The 15,289-nt window shown below is 41.3% G+C and overlaps 1 protein-coding gene across 2 annotated transcripts in view; it reads right to left on the bottom strand.

Moving 5' to 3' along the window:
• GRM7 (glutamate metabotropic receptor 7) overlaps positions 1-15,289 on the bottom strand; it is a gene marked incomplete at its 3' end in the record, with an annotated part of 262,405 nt that overhangs the window by 174,172 nt on the left and 72,944 nt on the right. For both annotated transcript variants that reach the window (XM_082767793.1, XM_082767792.1), the window contains exon 2: positions 664-880. In XM_082767793.1, coding sequence (XP_082623919.1) covers positions 664-880 — 217 coding nt within the window. The remainder of the gene's footprint in view (positions 1-663; positions 881-15,289) is intronic.

Raw genomic sequence — 15,289 nt, forward strand, 5'->3', positions numbered from 1 at the left:
ACACTGAAAATGTTTATTTTCACTTTTTTTGTCCTTCTTGGGACACTACTAAATGAAACATTCAGGCAATGAGAAAAATATGGTGCACACGATGCATCACACCAAAGGTCTGATGTGCCTCATGCCATGCTGCTGAGTTTCTTGCCTCCTTAACCCAGGCCAGCAATCTGTGAGCCTTCAGGTAAAATGTATGAATTTTCTCAGCTGAATCGGTCAAGAGAAATGCTTAAGAAAAGCAAAACACAATCAGGCAGCGATCTGAAACATGAACAGCAGTAGTATGACACAAGTCGATGTCTAGTAACAAGCAGTCTTCAAAGAATTTCTAGCTGTGGAGAGATAAAAGCTGAACACTTTAAAATCTGTCTTCTACCCATGTCAACATAATATAATGCTGTCCGGTGGGATACTGAAAGCTTGATAAGACTCAGGGTTTTCTATTTTCTCCAGAAATGATTGAAAACCACTAACATTTCAAACTTTCTAAAACTCCATAAGCAATTTAGGAATGAGAGCACCTAGGAGCTATTACAAAGGCATTGCAAAGAACTGGAACAACTTTAAAATCAGATATATGTTCTGGAAAAATAACATAACATTTGGTACAAAATAACATCAATTATTTCTGCAGCGTTTTCTGGGGGGAGGGTGGGCATTGCCTACCTGCCTCTCTGGAAATTTGCATGAAGGACTCGACTCCTTTTTCTCCATAATTCCCTTCAGATGCCAAAGTGGACACATAATTCCATCCCAAAGCTTTCACAATGTCCACCATTGCTTGTGCTTGGAAGGAATCTGGAGGAACCACACGTGAGAAGAAATCATAGCGCCTGTCATCGCTCAACTCTGGTGCAGTTGAGGCATAACTGATTTGTGGGATCTGTAGAAAAAAATAATTTCTGATAAATATACACATTCACATACACATTGCACTTGTCTCAGTAGTTAGCTTCCGCTGAGCCTCAGTTCACCTTCCTTACAGCAATCCGTAGTTCTTTGCCATGTTCCTTTAGAACATACAAATAAAGAAGTGATCTTTTAATCGACTTCAAATGGAAAGTTATATAAAAAAAAAAGTCATTAGTCAATATAAAACGACGGCACACGGTTACATTTATAACGTCTTCCACTAAGGCAACCTTAATCAAATGCAGTGCACACAAACCATTTATTTTCTACGTCCTTTTTATTGGTGGTCTGGTTTTCCTAGAGTCAGGTTATTTGGGATCCTGAATCCAGCAGGACTGAAATCTAGACCTGTCCTCACTGACTAAAAGCCAGAAGAAGCTTTCATCAGTCCCTGGAATATTTCCTTCTCATGGCAGCGTGCGACATAGACTGAAAGTTACTTTTTATAGCAGAGAGACTAGAATATTGTCTAGGGCTATTTTCTCCTCGATAACAAAGGCCCCAAAGCAGTTATCAAGCTGACAGCATGTTAATCCCCAAACACATTATGCAACTGTTTGAGTAACAGTCTGGGACTGCTCCTTAATTTAAGGAGCCTTCCATAACTCTCACTTGAGATGCCAAGGAGGGAAAAAAAGATTTGAAATATACACAAACATGATCATATATAATGATTTTAGACTGTGGGAAGGTCAGTATTTCATGCCTCAGTACAAGCATCTTCTGCATTTTCATATTCTCTCTCCTCACAGCATTTCCACAAGTATTTATTAGCACTCTTGCCTTCTCAGAAGAGCCAACATTATATCTCCCCAGGCTCGGTACTGCAAGGGACTGGCGCCTTCCCTGCCCACAGAAGTCAGCAGCAGATGAGAGCAAATGTGGCTTTTCCCAGGGATATGCACTATGCCCAGATGTACATTAGCAACGACACCACAGCAGCATAAAAGCAGAATTGCCGCTGAAGACCACGGAGATAGGAGAATGTATCCAAACTATCCCAAATTATTAAATACACAGACATTTGTAGAGATATGTTCCTATTTTTAAAGGTAGTATCTACTGGTTTATTATAAAAAACAATAAACCATAGCACATGGCTTATTTAGGGTCTGTTTAGCACCAGTCAACAGGAGCCCAGAATGAAACATGGATGGTGACTGTCACTGTGGATACCTAAGACCTGAAGCCCAGCTGCTCAGAGGGGTCCGTCCTTCTCCTGTGCCACAGCACCCCCTGCACGTCCCCTGGTTTCACAGCCAGGCAGCCGGGAGCTGGGGCCATTAGGTTTTTAATGCAAGACAGCAGACGTCTACGAAGCCTTGCCAGATCTATTTTAGATCCATGGCTTGCGGACAGCACCCTGCCAGTGCTCCAGTCACAGAAAATTAAAAAAAAAGTTAACATCGAGGCTGACGGGAAGAAGCCAGCATGGTGTTGACCACTGTTACATGATTTATTTGCTCAGTGGTTTGCCTAGGGGCCAGCAAAGCTTGGGGACCACTCTCAAAGACAAATAGATCGATTACAACAATTTATCAGGGTTCTTGATTTTTAATCTGCACCTTAGGGTTGCACAGAAAATACTGGGCACCCTGGCTTCAAAACTAATTGGAATTCTTAATTTGTCTGTGCCCGTGATCACTGTTGTAATAAATGATTGGTGACATTTTAGGATATCTCTCTTCTCGTTTGCACAATGCAACTAACGGAGCTAGCTCAGCTGCTTCCCAGCTTCACTCATCTGCCCATTGGATTGCCATCATTAAGGGGACAGTTAACCAGGCTGCCTTTGGGGGTGCTGCTTACCCACTGCTAATTGGACAAGCATCCAGCGCACACCATACAGTCCCACACAGAGTCACACTGAGAGTCAAGTGCTGCTTTTTTAATTATAAATAAAAGGAGGGATGAAATACGATTTTATTTTACCTGTGGCAAGTGTTTGTATTCCAACTTGAAAACAACTGCTTTGTCAACTGAAAATCAAAAGGACCATATTCTGCACTTTTACAGAAAAAAAAAAACAAAGCTGCTACAGAATTTGTTCCGGTGCTTATATTACTTAGGAGACCTTTTGTCTTTTAAGTTTTTTTCCTCTGTCTATAAAATATTAAACACTTCTGGCTGTTTAAATCACTTCAGTATTAAAAACATATATTGTTTTTTTCTATCAACTTCTCTTAGAGGACATCTAAAAGCAACATATAGAGCTGAAGAAACAGAATTTTTGTAAGTCAAGAAAAGTAATTAAATGGTTACAACATAGACCAAAGCCACTAGAGACCAACTTTGTTCGGTATGTCAGAGCATGTCTGACACCTGTTTTCCCTTCCCACACTCCTTCCTGTGCACCCAGGCAGCATCCCCGTTGTGCAAACTGAACATCTGGTTACATCAGCTAAAACCCAACAGTTTGGCATTTCTTCTCCTTTTTAATAGTCAGTTCATGAAGACCCCAAGCTAGCCAAACTTTGCAGCTCTCTGTTCCCAAAGATTATGAAGGTGGACTCTCCATACAAGACAGGACATGCATGAGGGAATGAAAAGAAGATGGGCTGTAGTTTGATTACACTTTGGTTGTTGAATTCATCCCCCTGGTCCACCCCCCACTCCAAGCATGCACAGCAGCTTTTTCAGACTGGCACAGCCTCACGTCAGTGCAGGAGGCTGCAGCTCCCGGCTCACCCCAGTGCCACACATCATGCAAATAGAAGTAAAGCTGTCCACACAGGAACGCAGTTGACCAGCTGGACTTTCACTAGCATCTCTTCTCTCTCCATCCCTTTGGACAGAGGGAGAACTGCCTGGCCAGTCTGTAAAACCCACATTTAGTGCTGTGGAAGGGCACTGAGTGGCCAGTCCCATTGAGGGAAGCCGCCTCTGCATGCACAGACAAAGGATGAGTGAGTGAAAGGCACAACGAGCTGCAAGGCAATGCCAGCAAAACCGGAGCAGTGAGAATGATCCCAAACCTAGTCCTATTGCCATGCAGTGTGCCCACTGAACATCCTGGCACTCACCAACCACTGCTGGTTGTCTCTGGTTTGCTTTTGTTGTTGATATCAGACAGTACTGGCTAACCTGCATGCACAAAGATTGGCGAGTTGACCCATTTCAATAGACTTCCCAAGTGAACAGACAGCACCTAAATAAATGGTTTGTGCTCCTCCTTTCCCTGTGTCTCTCCCCATTTCTACAGGTGTTCAGACACACCACTCCTCTTCCCTTCAGCCACACTCATTCTCCTCTTGGTTCTGCAGCGATCCAGCTGGAGCCGTCACACCCTGCTGCCATGGGAAGGACTGCAATGGCAACAGATCCAGCAACTGTTACAATGGCTTCATGTCAGAATCCTAGCATGGAGTATTTCTATTTATTTTTAATTAACCCGTCAAATACTTGTCTGTCACTTCTAAATGATTTATGTTTCTTTCATTCTGCTAAAATCTGCTACTTGTCTTTGATCATCCCTCTTTCAAAACCATTTTAAAGAAGCAAGCTTTCTCTTCCATCACATTTTTCTATTTTCTGTTCTGAAACATGTTGGAAACATCAGAAAGCTCTAGGGAACCTCATTCCACTTTCCAAGTGGCTCTAAAATCTTGGCAGTAGAGTTGTGATCTGTAAAGCTCAGAGGATAAAAATCCCCCAGCCCTTACTCTCGGCCGTAAGAAAGGGCTGTGTTTACAGACTATGGCAGACACCTTCACATGCAGGACTTTTTTGTGCCGTTTCCCTGGCTGATGTTCTGATTTCAATAGGAGTGAATGATTAATGCTGGGAGCATTCCATTAGTCAGTGATTAATTAATGTTAATTTATTTTTAACATTCAGCATTATTCTTCATTAATCTCATTTACCTCTGCTAATGGAAAGCTCTCTCTGCATCCCTGCACCACTCCTGGTTGCCTTGTTTGAAAAGCTGGTCTGTGTCGTGAGCAGTTGCACCAAAAGCCACACCAGAAAATCCCAAGAATAAAACACGTCTCTGATGGGCTCCAAGTCACTGCTTGCAACATTAAACACCTTTCATCATTGGGTCTAGAACTTAGCAGTTCAGAATGCAAACTTGTTGAGTTTCGAAGGAGGTTGGTTCAAGGGGAAAAAACTGCACATTTTCCATTTTCCTCCCCATACACATCCCCACTGGGCATGCCAAGAACTGGCCTGTCAGTGCAGTAGGCTGCCTTTTCAGTAACTTATTAAAAGAATAATGAAGTGATGCACCTGAACCCCCTCACCAAAGGACAGTCATCAGAAAACTCGAGAAAAGGCAATTTTCTGAAGGATCATGTGCAATTAAGATAATGCATGAGTATACCTGTTGAGATATTAATGAGCTCCCACCAGGGTAATATTAAGTTCACAGTTTGCTGCAATTTTACTTTCAACTTCTTATTAAGTTTCATTAATATGATTTCCAGACAATGGAAAAAAAAATGCATACCCCACTTTGATAAAGCCTCTTGAACCTTCCTGATTTGACAGGGCAGTGTCAGTCTACACAAACTGCACAAACCTGCCAGTAATTTCACTCTGTGCAAATAAGATGCCTGAAGACTTTTCACTTGGCTGCTAAACTCTTTGGTGTGAATTGATGGATGACTAACAACCTTAAATCCATTTAGGTCCCAGATTTTATTCATGTAGAAACTTCTCATGTCAGGATTTAATCATCGGTTAGTACAACTACTCTTTGTTCGCCATTTACATCTCAAATTGCATAACAAACAGCTTCAGCATCCTGTGAACTGCACATAATTGTTTTTATTGCCTTGAATTAAAAAAGTACTTGAAGCTTCTAGCTAGCTGCTTTCTGTGGGCTAAACTCACCTACGCTTTTTACATTTTCACATTGTTCCCAATAGGAAGAACATTTCACCAGAGATGCAAAACAAGACCAGTGACCTAGCGCTTGCAAAGACAACAGAAGAGAATCTTTCTGCTGATCCCCACCAGGCTGCAGTGGGAATCTGAGCCCTCTGCATTTTGCCAGCAGCTGACACTCATGGACACTGCGTGACCAGGGCTCTTGGCTGTGTGCCAGGGCACCCTGCAGCCCCGTGGCACGGACCCAGGGGATGTACAACTAGTATTGCCATTGCCTTGTTCTCCTCCTGCCCTGCCCTTCCAAAAGCTCAGTGCTGGCACACCAGCAGCTTGGGGTGGGCTGTCTCGTGCTGCCTTCCTAGCAACATGTGCCTGATTTCAGGGGGTCTTTCCTGAAAGGTGCATATGACAACAAATATTGCTGCAATTCTTCCTCTAGGGCTCTTAAAAGACTGGGTAATAATATTTCCAACAGCCTTGGATAATGATGAGAACAAATCCTACTAAAGTGCTTTGATAATCCGTCCCTATTATGCTTTATTATGAAATTTCAGAAGTAGTGCATTTCAAGCTGATTTTTACACTCAAGAATCAAATGTTGTCAATTAGAAAATGAGGCAAAACAATTTACAAAAAAAAGCTTTCACGTAAATCAATTGTCAGAACAATAAGAATTATTTCTCCACAGCTCTGCCATAGCGTATAAGGTGTTAACATATGGCTAACCTGTTGCTGCACACAGAAGTTGCACCACCAGAGCAACTTCTCAGCAGAAGTAGCACATCTAAAGAAGGGCATTTGTATAACAATTTTTTTCAGAAAACATGGATCTATTTACGGCTCACCTCAGTTTCTCTCACTCTGTTTACCAATTACTAAAGCTCCTGGTGTTCAGACAGGGCCCTGTTTGCTCACATCACTGCCTCTTTTACTTCATCCCACAATGAATTCCTAATGATGTATTAGAGATCAACACAATCACCTACAAGGGAATTGGATAGATATTTCATAAGGTACAGACATACAAATATAAACAACATCAAATACAAATGAGATGCTGAGCCTGAAGGAGAAGTGCATTTAATAAAACAGAAATATCTTCAAGAGGAAAAAAGAAACACCAAGAAAATAAACTCAATAAATGATTCATGTACATAAATTCAGCCTGTGTTTGCCCCTTCTGCCAAGCCTCCCTATGCCATTTGAGCTCCACCTCACCCCACTTGTTCAGTATTGTGACTTCAGCTGATAGCCGAGTGGGTCTTCTCTGAACTTGATCTCATAGACCAAAAGGACAACATATCACTCAACTTCCATTTTTAAGAGAGAGGCTTTCAAAAGCACTCAGCTTCTGCAGCTGAGGGCCTACGTCAGAGCTCCCAAACCTCATGCAAGCTCGTTTTTCTTTTGGGGGCTTCCACGTGGGGTAGCAAAATTCCCAATTTATGGAGAACTACAAGTGTTCTCAACATACCAATGAAAAGCCAGACAAGGTCACCACTGTGTGGACCTCTCCGTATCAGACATCTAGGGAGTGCCACGGTGACAGGTAGCATCAGGGAGGGTACGGAATTTCATCTCACCGAACTGTCTTGCTCTGCAGCACATATTTCAGTTTCACTACGTAACAAAAAAACATCTGAAGCTCCATGCAGATTGTTGGGTGGAAAGTAAGAGGGAAGACCAGTCCTGTTAAACGACTTACTGTAACCAAACAGGGCAGTAACAGACCCTAACAGGGCTGTTACGAGGCAGTGCTGCACCATGGCCCTGCACCCAGCAGGTGGCCTGGAGCAGGAGGGAACACCTTGGTGCTTCCAGAGCAACACCTTGCCTAATGAAACCTCCTAATTCAGCACCTTGGTGCTTCCAGAGCAACACCTCGCCTAAAGGGACCTCCAATGTCTGTCCCTCCCTGACTGCCAACGCTGCCATGGGGGCAATCCATTACTGAAACAAATACCTCCAAGGCCACTTTGGTTTTCTCAAATAACAAAATGAATGCCGCTGGCCTTCTCAGTTTAATTAGTGTTCAATTCAAGGTGTTTTGTTTGTTTGTTTGTTTTGAATTTAATTCAAACCTGAGAAGAGCATATGAAAGAGACTATTTCCAGGCACATAAATCATCCTTCATCCCTAACATAACCATCATGACAATCAAGTAGGAAGACAACCTGAATTATAGTGGGAAGCTGGGAGTATTTTCCATATCTACAAGGTTTATTCTGTTTCCTTTTCTAGAATAGGAAAGTACTCATACGAATTATTCCAGCAAAAATAATTGTAGCAATTAAGAGAACAATAATTATAGCAATTAGTACTGTCCGCAAAGCTCACGGGAGCATTCTATCAACTTAGAAAACAAGAAGGAAGAAAAAAACCACCACCTACTACTATGAGAGATGTCACCAAATAGGAAATATCCCTATACATGTATTTCATCGATGACCTGTGCCTAGGGCTAGGTCTATTTGTGACAACTGTGAGCTTATGGCACAGCCTGGGCTTTTGTATCTGCAGAATGTGAGGTGAGCTCACAGCTTTTAAATGCTAAAAGAACACTAGATAGATGACTTGCAAGCAGGATCCACAATTTTAATGAAAATTAGGTCTTGCACAAAAAAAGGTATCTCATCCCTTTATGAGGCTGTACATAACTGCCGTCCTTCTCACAAGTAAGAACAGACACTTGTCTCAACAAGCTTACGTATTCTGCCCTGAGAATTTTCCATTTATATGTTCTTTGTTAATACTTTCAGTTGTCAAATCTGTGCATTAGGGTGCACAGGCACACAAAGACAGATAACTGTCTTACTAAATGTATTCCAAGTGGCTAAGATCTACAAATTCTTGTACTATGAATCAATTTATAATGAACTTACAGGCTCTCTTCTCTTCCTACAGAGGTATAAATAAAATTTTGAAGAAATCTCTTCAACAACACTGCATTCATTGCAAAGCAAGACTGTCCCATTTATTGTGACTGCAGTCACTTTAACCTGTTCCCATCCAACCAGCTAGCCAGTCTCCATGCTTCAGCACTGCCATAAAACAGTAAATACACCTGAATAAGCTGCTATTCTTTTCAGAGGAGAAAATAAAAAGGGGGAAAGAAAGAAGAAAACTCAGATCAAATGCGTTTCCAATGGGAAGAGGTACAAGAGTTAAGTGGACAGCAACATCTACAGGTTGCAATTCCAGGCTTTTGCTCCTAAGTCAAGCCCACCTATGTTACCTTCATCTGTAGCATAGGAATCAAAGGCCTGGTTGAGAACCTATTGCAAATAGAGAACTAACAGGGGAATGAAGCACCAATATTGATATAACTTACTCTGTTGAATGCTTTGAGATTTACAGTTCCAGAAAGTGCTTTTATTTTTCTTAACATTTAACAGTCTAATAACTTTTTTTTTTTTTTTTTTTTTTTTTTTTATGGACCAAAAATAATAATCAAACTTTGGGAAACCTTTGAACCAGGCCGTGCCAAAATGCACAGTTCCCACTGCACTGCTCCTGCAAGAGCAGAATACCTCTGAGGAAGACAGAACAGGCCTTCAGCAGCACTGTCAGTATTGCACATTGGTTTAGAAATAGGTGAGGCCCAAATGGAATTAAACTGTTTCACTGTCTTCCCTTTAGGGAATTACTTAAATAAAAATCTCAGTCTATCGTGTAGCTTGGACACAAAAGCTTCATACATATTTAAGACTTCCTTTAGGAGACAAAAATATGCTCCTGTGTTCTTCAAAAGACATGTCATATTCCTTAACATTTCAGTGGGATCAGCTGTCCTGTGACAGCACACCAGCAACAACATGAAAAAAAAGCATTCCTTTTGTTTGCAGATATTATTTGTATTTGCAAGACTACTTTGGGACTTTTTTTTTTTTCCAAAGCATTCCTTGAATATCCATTTTCAAAACTGTCAAGAAAAAAAAAGAAGTCAGTAATTGAATTTACAGTGAAATGGAAAAAGATATTTCAATGCACAGTTGCCTGATTTGCATGTGGAAATTTCTCTCTGGGCATTAAGTTGTGTTTATGCAATCATGAAGAAGATGGCTTCTCAATGATCACTTCTTAGAAGCAAACTCAATTTTTATTTATTTTTCTTACATTATAATTTATCTTGTTTTATCTATAATTTCACTTAATATTATTAACCTCAAAAATAATTTCTATTTTTAAAATTACTATTTCTAGCCCTAAATACATGAAGATTTTTTTTTCAGAGCAGGGTCAGGCTGGGCAAGCACAGACGCAAGGCAGCAAGTTGCAGCAGGTCCACCAGGACCTCAGCCACCAAGGGTCTCCTGCTGCCCTCCTCCAAGGATGCAGGATGGACACCAGGCTCTACATTTCCTACAGAAGCCAAAATTCCCTCCAGCTTCCGCAATACACACATTCTGGCATAGGAAACCTCTTTCAGTTCCCATAGGCAAGCAAAATTATTTATCTCCTGTATCAGATGTACAACTGATAGTAGAGACAAAAGAACACGTACTATTACAAAACTTCTGCACTTCATGATTTTAAGTGAAATATTTAAGTTAAGAATTTTGGCCAGCTTGCTCATAAACCAGTAAGGCAATAAAACTTTACTGATTTGCAGATCTTGTGGATGAGCTATGACCAGCACAGCACATTTATACATACTAGTGCATATTCATTGATTTTACAATATTAACTACAATATTCCTCCTAGGATACATCAGTTAGAATATCAGTAGTGATTGCCCACCCATTGCAATGCAAGAATGCACAGCTCTTCATATTTTAACTCCAGCCCTGATAGAATGAAAGCTTGAGAGCAGCATTAAAATAATAGATGGCACTCTGCTAGAGGTAATTTGAAATCTTAACAAAGCATCAAAGGATCTTGTCTATTATGAGCTAATACTTCAAGCCAATTTTTAGCTGAACTCACATAAGGTGATGGGAGTACAGGGACCCTCTAACCTTTCTAATAGCCACATTTGTGTAATCATAAGGTAGCACAAAGCTGCTTTTGCAGGGACAGATTTTTCAACCTCATGTTGTGATTCAAAACCAGAATACAAAATAACATATATGGATATTCTGTCACACTTTCCTCCCATGGCACATCACAATGTCTAAAACATAATTACAAAGATACCGCATAAAAGAGAATAGAGCAAAAAAAGCTTAAAAGAGGTGTGTTCTGTATCCTTTGAGTTTGTGCCAAGATTGAATGTACTTTTTGAGTTGTTTACTTCTCTCACAGCATAAGAACTGCTTAAGCGATATCTCCAGCAGATAAAACAGGCAATGATATATCGAAGGGAGGAAACTGAGGTGTCTCAGGGAGAGGAGACGGTCTGAGGTAGGTTCAGATTTTGAAGAGGCTTACATCAAGGTTTTCCTTGTCTTGTGTAATCCAGAAGAGGAAGAGGAGTACCAGGAGAGGCACTAGCATGGCTGCCTAGTACCCGTTCTGAACACGCATTGCAGACTAGAACACATTGAAAGGTAATTCATAGGGATTTGAAGCCTACCTCCCACAGCATGAAGGTTTATATCCAACAAGACATTCTCAGGAGAATTATTGAAACCATCCAGAGAGGTGCTGAGCAGAGAACCAGTCTGAATGTGATCTGCCCTCAGTTATGGGACACAACAGCAGTGGGTATATTTTCTTCTCCTTTTATATATATATATATATATATATATATATATATATATATGTATATGCTATTCCCATACACTAGCATCTGTATTTCCAAAAAAATGAAAAGTCAGCCACTGTGAACAGATAGGGAAGTGAAGCCACAGATATACGCCGAGTATATTTATACACATAAGTATATAAAAAAGTACAAATATGCTTGCAGTGATTGGAACTCACACATCCAGATACAGACTCAGAAATTCTAATTATTTTGAAAATAAATCAGAACCAGAAGACAAACACAGCAAACCAGCTTTTATGTTTTATTTATGTGTAAACACTGCTCCACTCATTGCAAACATATAATTGAACCTTATATTGTCTATGCATATTTTAGAAGTTCTTTTCTTTTTTTTTTTTTAAATCTGCAAGTATAAGTCTCATTGATTTTGAACGTATCCCCATAAACACAACAACAGTAAAGACTTACTTAGCAGATAGGCTGAGATACAGAAATGCTCAATAACATGACACAGTTTTCTGAAAGTAATACTCAGAAGCACAGCAAACCCACTACAGAGGAAACAAACTGCAATGTGATACAATGTGAAACACAATCGTCCTTCAAAGCTTAGTTATTAGGCTAAATGAAAGCTGTCGCGTTAGTATTTGAGCATATCTCATAATTGCATTTCTAGTCAAGCAACCCTGTTTGTCATGGGAAATAAGGCTGTGATTTGAATATTTATCCCTAACTTCTCAAAATAGGAAAATGCCTTTTACAGTCATGGAATGGGTTGGGTTGGAAGGGACTTTAAAGACCATTTGTTCCAACCCCTGCCATGGGCAGGGACACTTCCCACCAGCCCAGGCTGCCCCCAGCCCCATCCAGCCTGGCCTTGGGCACAGCCAGGGATGGGGCAGCCACAGCTCTTCTGGGCAGCCCATCCCAAGGCCTTACCACTACCATCACACCCCCTGACAAAAAGTCCCTCCCCAGCTTTCCTGCAGCCCCTTCAGGCACTGGCAGGCCACTCTAAGGTCTCCCCGGAGCCTTCTCTTCTGCAGGCTGAGCACTCCCAGCTCTCTCAGCCTGTCTTCACAGGAGAGGTGCTATGAGGTCAAAATGAATAAAGCCTATGGCCTCCTTATCTTCAACTAATAACATATCTAAAATCTGTCATTACAAATTTATCTGGAAGTGCTTATTTGCAATTCCATAGTAAAGAAACTTTCAGCAAGCAGCTGAATATCCTAAGGAGCAAAACTGAATTCCAGTGAGTGAATTTTGCTGATTAGATATTACAAAACCAAGAGTCTAAACTCATAAAAATGTTTCCAACATCTCGTCCAGACTCCCTGCATTCAGGTGATTCACTGCTGCCAGAGTCACGCGTATCCTGATGTGCAGGACCATGGCCCAGATGCAATTCCCAAACTATCCCCAGTCTTGATGTGCACCACTTCACACAAGCAAGGGGACCCACCACAGACAAGCTCCTCTTCACATTTTGAACATATAATAATGTTCTGAGCATCTCTAACCTACATGGCAGTAAAAGTGCTGCTAGCGCTCCGGACACTACTGATAAAGGACATATCAGCAACCTATGGCTAATACCAGTAGCACTGGAGACACATCCCTGCAGGCAAAGGAACACATCAGCCCCAACTTTGGCACTCAGCAGAGAACGTATTTGTCCTATTTGTCCTTCAGGAGCCCATGGCAAGTCACATATGCAAACGATGCAGCCCCTGAAACCGTTGTTCCCAACTGCTGCTCTGTTTCTGAATGCTCTGGGCTAAACTGAACTATTCAGTATTGGATCGGCACGTTACTAAAAGGTTGAAGCAAGATCAAAATTACCATTTGAAAAGAATTAGCGTAAGGTCCTGTTTTAATCCCTTGCTTCAGTTTTGGTCACTCAAACCAACATGCCTTAATAGCTTTATTCACCGTTGTCCTTCTGGGCTAGACAAGGCTCTCTGCACTGCCTACAGATGACACCATGCCACCCAGGTGACACCACGGTTAAATAACTACAATTTGAAAGGATGAAGCCAGAGCTATATAACCAATCCTCATATGCAACCAACTCTATATTCCCCACCACACCAAAACATCTACCTGTGCTTATAGGAATAGCATTGTCCTTACAGTACTCACAGTGATATCCAGCTGCATAGATTCCCTTTAAACCCAAACATCTCCAAATGTGCCCATGATGCTCAGACACATGGCTGGCGAGCACAGGATTGTTAGTACCCACGCACGGTGTGTGCGTGAGGATGAGAGGAGTAAGGAGATATGCCACAACTACCGATTAATGTTCTATTAGATTTATGCAAATGTCTCACTTGCAGTGTTATAATTCAGGGTCAGACTGTATACACAGTTCAGATTATCTCATGTCTGCATGTACAGTACTCATTTTCTTTCCTGAGGCTCACAACTGCTAGAGACAAGTTATGACCTGAATGAACTCAAAGATAAAATCTAACCTGGTGGTTCTCTTTTTTTTTCTTTTTTCTTTTTTTTTTTTTTCCCTTCCATATTGACACAAATTGACATACTTCCATTACAAAACACAGAAGAGCATTCCAGGACATCTAAGGTGCATTGAATTCCAGTGGCATCCAGTCCATATGGCAAAGAACTGTTTTCTACAGCAAAGAAAAATACTTCTGTATTTCTGTACTATGAGGAACAACACAATGACATATTCTTATTGCACATCCTTTCTAAATAGCGTGGTTAACAGGAAATTCCTACATACAATTTTAGCAAATGCATTTGTATCAAAGTGCATTCTCAATTTCAAGTATCTGGAGCAAAGTCTCCATTAAGAGGAGCACTTACAAGCCTTTTTTTCACTTGTGCTCGTTAGTGCTACAGCAGTAGTCTAGGATGTTCCAGTTTGCCTGTGTAACAAAATCCTTGATAAATTATTTGTACCTCTCTATTAAAAGTTATCACCTACTGCAGCAATGACAATTCTACTGGAGGAATAATCTTGCCATTAACCCATCATAAGAGAAATTTAATGTAATAACCTTCATTGTAGGCAAATGAGCTACATAAACTATCACAGGGCTAACCTTGAACTATGAACTAAAACTGTATGAGAACGATACAGGTACGGTGCATTTTCTTCATTGTGCATATAGAGAAGACAGCCTGAGGAATATAATCTTTGTTTACAAAGGAGAGAGAACTTGCAAATAAAAACTTAAATTATCACGTTAATGAGAAATCTACCTCAGGGCAACTGGGCACGTATTTAAAATTAAAGATAGTTTACTATTATTTAAAGTGATTAAAGTATGTCTGAGACAACACGTCTCTAACACATTTACCACTTAAATAATACACGAAAGCAAAATTTGCTTATGCAGATTAAGCAGCCCAGCCTCACTGTGGAGAAGAGAAGTGCTTTGTACCAAGAGGTTCAGGCTACCTGGTCTGTGCTGGGGTAGGAAAAGCTCCATAGCTTTCCTTCTCCTGCTTACATTCTTGCTGCATTTCATGTTTGTGCCAGCACAAACTCTGATCAGAAAAAGAGTGGGTGAATAAAGGAATGGGCCCCGTAACCAGCCCTGCAATGTGCCAAGAGGCATTGCAGCAGTCAGACCTGGGCCCCGCAGCACACCAGCCTTTCCTCCCACCACATGCAGACCACCAGCATGCACTCCATGCCCTGCTCCCTGCAGCAAAGGCACTCACTGCCTTCTCCATGGGGCGAGACCCTCATGCTCCTGCCCCTCTGACAGTGGCTGCTTCCACAGAGATACCTGCACCAGCAGGAGGAAATATTCTGCTTCCCCACCGTCTGCCAGCAAGGCCAGATATATGGCAGTTATAGGCAATACTTAGTATTCCCCTGGGAAGTTTAAGAGGGACTTCTGTAGGGAGACCCT

This window comes from Aythya marila (genome assembly GCF_965140915.1).
Source record: "Aythya marila genome assembly, chromosome: 10".
NCBI lineage: Eukaryota > Metazoa > Chordata > Aves > Anseriformes > Anatidae > Aythya > Aythya marila.